This window comes from Suricata suricatta, chromosome X, assembly GCF_006229205.1.
Source record: "Suricata suricatta isolate VVHF042 chromosome X, meerkat_22Aug2017_6uvM2_HiC, whole genome shotgun sequence".
Taxonomy (NCBI): domain Eukaryota; kingdom Metazoa; phylum Chordata; class Mammalia; order Carnivora; family Herpestidae; genus Suricata; species Suricata suricatta.
The window spans coordinates 109,625,665-109,631,605 of record NC_043717.1 but is presented as its reverse complement, the minus strand read 5'-3'; the positions used below and the strand labels follow the sequence as shown (position 1 = coordinate 109,631,605).

The 5,941-nt window shown below is 58.6% G+C and overlaps 1 protein-coding gene across 1 annotated transcript in view; it reads left to right on the top strand.

The window, feature by feature from the left end:
• Positions 1-185: 185 nt before the first annotated feature.
• HAUS7 (HAUS augmin like complex subunit 7) overlaps positions 186-5,941 on the top strand; it is a 22,059-nt gene continuing 16,303 nt past the window's right edge. Inside the window, exons 1-3 of the mRNA XM_029930057.1 lie at positions 186-616; positions 825-940; positions 5,111-5,178. Of these exons, the coding sequence (XP_029785917.1) occupies positions 506-616; positions 825-940; positions 5,111-5,178 (295 nt within the window). The 5' untranslated portion in view covers positions 186-505. The remainder of the gene's footprint in view (positions 617-824; positions 941-5,110; positions 5,179-5,941) is intronic.

Sequence of the window (5,941 nt, the reverse complement as noted above, 5' to 3'; positions counted from 1 at the left end):
TGCAGGGGCGGCTGTGGGGCACCTGTGTCTGCTCCTGGGGCCTTCACGCTTGCCGTCTGCGTGGTCGGTGCCTGGTAGTTCGGGCTGGCGCCACGCGAGTGCTGCTCCTTAACTTGTGTTGCAGGAGTTCTGCGGGACCTGGCTGGGCGCAAGAAGCAGGTGCACGCGCGGGGAGGGCACGGGCCCTGGCCTCGAGGAGCTCGCGGGGTCTAGGGGGAGACGGACGGGCGGGGGCCGTGCGACCCTGTCGAGTGGGCGTCAGGTGCCCGTGGCAGCTGTAGTGAGGAGACCCGCCCCACCGGCTCCGACCGCCGACCCGGGTCCCGCAAGCCCTGCTTTTGCTCCATCCCTCCACCCCTCGCCGGTCCTCCTCCCCTCCCCAGCAGACCGGCGCTTGGGGGCCATCTCGCGTGGCGCCAGCCCGAACTACCAGGCACGGACCACGCAGACGGCAAGCGTGACGACACGCTCGGTCGACATTCCGTTGGGTTCCCTAGCCGGGAGCATGGGTCCATATCTCGGAATCTCGTCAAAGCCCCAAGTTGCTACTAGGTTACACTGCTGTTCGAGCGCGGAGGAGGCGTACTTGAGGAGGCGGGGTGGCAGGCCACTGCAGGTGGGCTGAGAATGAGGGGGACTGAACTCTGGGCCAGACGGAAGGACAGTGGGAGGGACGGGCGCTGCTGGCCGGGGGTGCCGTGGCGGGGAGTGGGGAGGCGGGGGTGGGGAGCGTGTTGTGAGGGCAGGTGCATGGAGAGCGTGAGCGCCCTCAGCCCGTAGGTCATGCTTTCTAAAACTTCCCGATTCTCCCTTTCCTTGCTTAGGACCTCAACTGCCCAGTCCTCGAGGGTCTTTATATCACGGAACCCAAGACCATTCAGGAACTGCTGTGTAGCCCCTCGAAGTACCGCTTGGAAATCCTGGAGTGGATGTGTATTCGGTAACATGTTTGTTTCCTCCTACCCGTCCCTGGGGTACACCCGCGCCACTCCGCCCACCTGGGGAAGGGGTTGGGGATTATTTTTACAAGCAGTGGTGCTCCCAGAGGGCTCCATGCCCTCCCCCCCAAAATCTCAAGAACAGCTGTTTGGGAAAGAGTGCGCTCAGATTTGCCTTTGGCAGTGCTGCCCCCATGCCCACGCCAGGGCTCCAGCGGGCAGTTTGCTGCCCTGCTGAGGTGCTGTGTGGTGCTTGGGAGTGTTGTGTTCATTCTACTCGCTTCAAGAGTTGGCAAGGCTTCGGTCCTTTCTCAGACTGGAGTTGTGAACTGTCTTACGTCTTGCCACTGAGGAGTGACAGCCAGGGCCAAGACCCTGTTTCCCAGTCCTTCAAGTCGAAGTGTGCCCTGGTGTGTGTGCCTGGCACTGTGAAGGGGAAGCAAAGCCTGCCCAGATGGCAAGGGGAAAGATCCAGAAAGTCTTAAGGGATGTCTGTTCCTTAGGAGCACCAGCCCCAGAGCTGCGGGGCGGAAGGCTTGGCCCTGTCTGCCCTTGCAGCTAAGGAAGATGCCTGGCCAGGTGCCTGGGCCCGGGGCACCCACCTGGTGCACCTGCCAGGCCGCGGGGCATGGTGCTGACGTCCCCCAGCCCGGCCGTGGGAATGGCTGGGAGTGGGAGGAGGCATTTTCATGTTTGAGCCTCTGCATTTCCAGAAGCCTCAGCACTCTCATAATCTTTTCTCTCCCTCCTGGAAACGCCCTTCGGTCTTGCTGCATGTTACACATTCTCTTACGTGGCCTTTAAAGACCCAGCTCACACGTCCCCACTCCTTTTAAAGTAGCTCCCAGGGGTGCCTGGTAGCTAGTTGCTCGAGGCTCCACCTCTTGATGTCAGCCCTGTGCATGATCCCAGGGTCATGCCCGGCTCACTCTGCGCATGGAGCCTGCGTAAGATTCTCCTTCTCTCTTTCCCTCTCCCTCTGCCCCTCTCCCCTGATCACACGCTCTCCCTCTCTCTCTCAAATAAAAAAAAAAAATAAAGCTCTCTAGCTCCCAGGGCAAAACATACCCGTCTTTCCGCTGGCTACGCACAGCGTTTTGAGCATACTGCTACTAGAGCCCTTGGCCTGTGGGTGCTGTCTTGGCCGCTGTCCTGCTGGGCTCCGGCAAGCCCTGGGACCTGCTGCAGGGCTCCTGTGCCAGCCCCAGACTGCGACACGGTGCGCCGCACCCATGTGGCCTTCCTGGCGCCTCCGGCTCAGATGGGTGTCCTCAGGCATGAACCCCAGTCTTGGGCATATCTCTGTGTCCTGAATGTTACGGATGTTGGCCCGGACTAGGTGGCATCTGATCTGAGAGGAGATAGGTGATGGTGGGTGCTCATTTCAATAGGGGGTGAGGAACTGAGGTGTGGGAGGGAGAGCTGGGCGGTAGTGGCCTGAATGGCAGCCTGGGGAAGTTCATGCAGAACCTTGCAAGGCACATGAGGTCCTTTGTACCTCATGTTCCGAGGCAGGGCAAGCACAGAGCAACATACCGACTTGGGAGGCCAACATGGAGGCTGTTGCAACAGCCCCAGGATGGCAGGAGGCTGGCTTGGAATGATAGATGGCTCACATGACAGTCACTGCCAGGCCTGGAAGGACCAATGTGTGGTCCAGGAATCCGGGAGGAGAGGTAGTTGCGGGGATGGGTTCTCGAGTGTTCTCCCAGAAGGAGGGAGGCCATAGCCATGTCTAGGAGAGGCGCTCGTGGATGGAGCCCAGATCTGCCTGGCCCAGTTAGATGCTGGGGTCTCGGTCACGCTGCTGCCCAGAGAGGGATTCGTGGGAGAGTATGGGTACATTCCTGAAGTGCTTTTAGTACTTTGCTGAGTACAAGAAGCTGGATTCTCTGAAGAGAATGTACAGTTGCTTCTTAAGATTGCAACCTGGCAGAAGTGCCCTAGGCCTTTCAAGGGCCTGAAGAGAGGATTGGAAAGAGTTCAGTTTCTCCCACACTTCACATTGGCTTTCTTTGCACATGGCTTCCCCGGTTCAGCTCTTGCCTACGGCCGTTCTGTTCACCCCAGTCCAGGTGGGACCTGGGAGCTGTAGCCAGCATCGGCCGGCCGTGGGGCTCAGCGTGCTGGCTCCGGCCGGCCCGTGTGCCGAGCTGGCCCTCAGCGCGGGGTGGCGCAGGGCCACCGGGCCCTCCGCGTTGCTAAATTCAGCACGCCTGGGTTTCCTTGACTCCTCAAGAGCTGTGCTTTTCAAGGCCTTGAGTGCCGTTCATTTCTGCCGTGCTCCCTGCTGCCTTAGGAAAATCAACTTTAATGAAAGCCCTTTCCGAGTGAGGTCGCTTAGGCTTTTGTGGATTTGTTCTTTAGTGCATTGAAGTGGTTTGCTGTGCTCCAGCCTGATGGATTGCTGAGTGCTCTCTGCTCCTTGATGCCTTATGAGTGGGAGTGTCGCCCAGCAACCAGGCCCAGGCTCAGCCTCCTAGCATTTCACACGGTGGGGGCTCCTTCTCCTGCCTCTTCTGCCCCATCCCTTTTTGGCTGAAAATGTGGCTGCCTCAGTGAGTCTTGAAGACGGGTAGTATGGCTGAGGCCCCCGTCTCTGCTGTAGTCCTGAGGCTCCGGTTGGCCCCACCAGCTCCCAGGGCCCGAGTATGGGCCGGGCACATGTGGCCTGGGATGCAGGCATTCATTCGGAGGCCTCGCCCCAGGGATGGAGAGGTGAGCGTGCTCCACGGACCAGCTGCCGTGCCCTTTTCTACCATGCAAACTCAGCAGGTCCCTAGGGCTGGCAGGCCTCCGCACCATGATGGCAGAGTGGTGTCCCAGCCCCCGCTGTCCTGTGGCAAGAGCCTCTTCATCTTTCTGCGGGGAGGACCTGCTCTGAGCCAGCTCCTGAGGCTCCCTGGCAGGCAGGTGGAGTGATGTCCCCGCGGCCTTGGTGCTGTGCTTGTAGCTAGGAGCTGGGGGTGCAGTGTTCAGACTGTCCTGTGCTCATGGGGGAGAGCTGGTAGGGGGCCCTGAGCTGTGTGTTGCTTATGACGCCGGCCAGGGGATTGTCGCCCTTACGCCTTTGGAGGTGGTCTGTGTCTAGAAATGGTTTTGCCCATCAGCTCGGGGTCTTGAGGCAAGATGCTCGTGAGTGGCCACTGTCCCGTGTATCTATCTGGGACCGTCAAGTCTGGGGCTCTGCTGGACCTGGGGGGGGGGCAGCTGGAATGGCTGTCTCCCAACCCAGGAGGCTGGGGCTGTGACCCCAGAAAAATCACACTAGGAGCACCCAAATGGCTTAAAGCCGAACTGGAGTAGCATAATCTCTTGCCGATTTAAGCTTTTCAAAAAAGAGGAAACATCCTTCTGTCGAAAGAGCTAAGCATAGGCGCTTACTAATGGCAGATTATTCCATGGCAAGAGGCCCTGATCATTTACTTTAATACACACTGGCTGCCTTTTCTGTGCTGGCTGCCATGGCATTAGAGCCCAGATGTATAAAATGGAAAGCCAGCTCCTGGCCTCAGTGGGCCTGTGGTCTGGGAAGTAAGAGCTCAGCGGGAGGACAGCCCCCAGGTCCTGCCGTGATGGAGGGATGCCAGTGTGTCTGTGGGCCTGGCCCTCCCCCTGCTTCCCTGGGGGGGTCAGCTGTGGGCTGCCCACTGTTGGAGTCGGAGCCAGCGTGCCTGGGCCAGGCAGGAAGAAAGCGCTGCAGGCCGGGAAGAGTGGACGCACGTGTGCAGGTGGCCGTGTAAGGGGACGTCCCGGCAGGGCGGCAGGGCCGCCCGGGGAAGGAAGGGCCTTGGTGGGTGGCCTTCAGACGAACCTCCAGCATGGTTGAAAGAAAAGCCAGCCCCTTGGTTCCTTCTGAGAAAGAGCTTCGAGCTCTGAAGAATTCAGGAGTTTCCTCTTGGGCGGTCATTTTGTTTATTGTGAGAATTTAAATTTCAGTATTCAAATCCACATTTCTGAGGTACGCTTTCAGAAATATTTTGTGTTTTTCTCCCCTGGTAATTTATGGAATGGACATTCACATCACATAAAACCATCCATTTCAACGTGAGCATTTCATTGGTATTTAGCACATGCGCAAGTAATTCACTTTTTTAGAGCACGTGCGGGGAGGGTCATGAGGAGTCTCTGTAGCCCGCTCGGGACTGACTGGTTTTGCTTTTTCCCTGCAGGGTCTGCCCCTCCTGGCAGGACAAGTTCAGCTCACTAAAGGGGGCCCCAGTCGAGGTGAAGATCCAAGGTGAGTCTGCGTTACGGGACTTTGGAGTTGTGGGGTGGGTTTGGGGCCATTCTGAGCTTGCGCGTGGCGTCCTTAGCAAGCTGGAGTGAAGTTCCCATCGGACTGCTGTTTGCTTCTGGCCGGTGCACAGCCTGCAGATGTTGCCGGGGCCTCCTACAATCAGGGCACGCCCTGTGCGCAGGCAAGTGGCAGTTCCTCTCATAGGGGCATGTGAGGGCGACCAAAAATGTGTCGCCCTGCCAGCCCGTCCACCAGGGCACCGGAGGCAGGGACCGGTTCTTGCCGGTGCATGCCAGGCGGGTGGCTCTCCATGGGCCTTGTCTTGTAACTGCTTCTTTTCGGTCCCTTGTTGGCAGAAATGGTTCTTAATCTGGTAATGGACGTTAGGTACAAGGTGGTAAGTTACAGTCTGCACAGTGGTGTCTCTGAAGGCCAGGTTTTTGTGGGCCTGCATTTGGCCCATCTTCTCCAGGGTGGGTGACCTGGACCCTGAAGCCCTGGTGCAGGCCCTGGCTGTCACTGCCAAATTAATTATCCAGGGACAGTTGTCCCCAAGGCTGGAATGGGCCAGAAGAATACGGTGTCGTGTCTTGGAGCGTGCAGGACCGGCCCGGGCTGCACAGAAGTGGCGCCCTCTCCACGGCGTGTTATGTCTGGCACTTTCCTACTGATGGGACCACGTCAGGCCGTGGAAGTGTGCCAAGTGTCAGAGCAGGTGGTAGGACATGAGTGCTTGTCAAACGGTATATAATCCTCTAAAGAG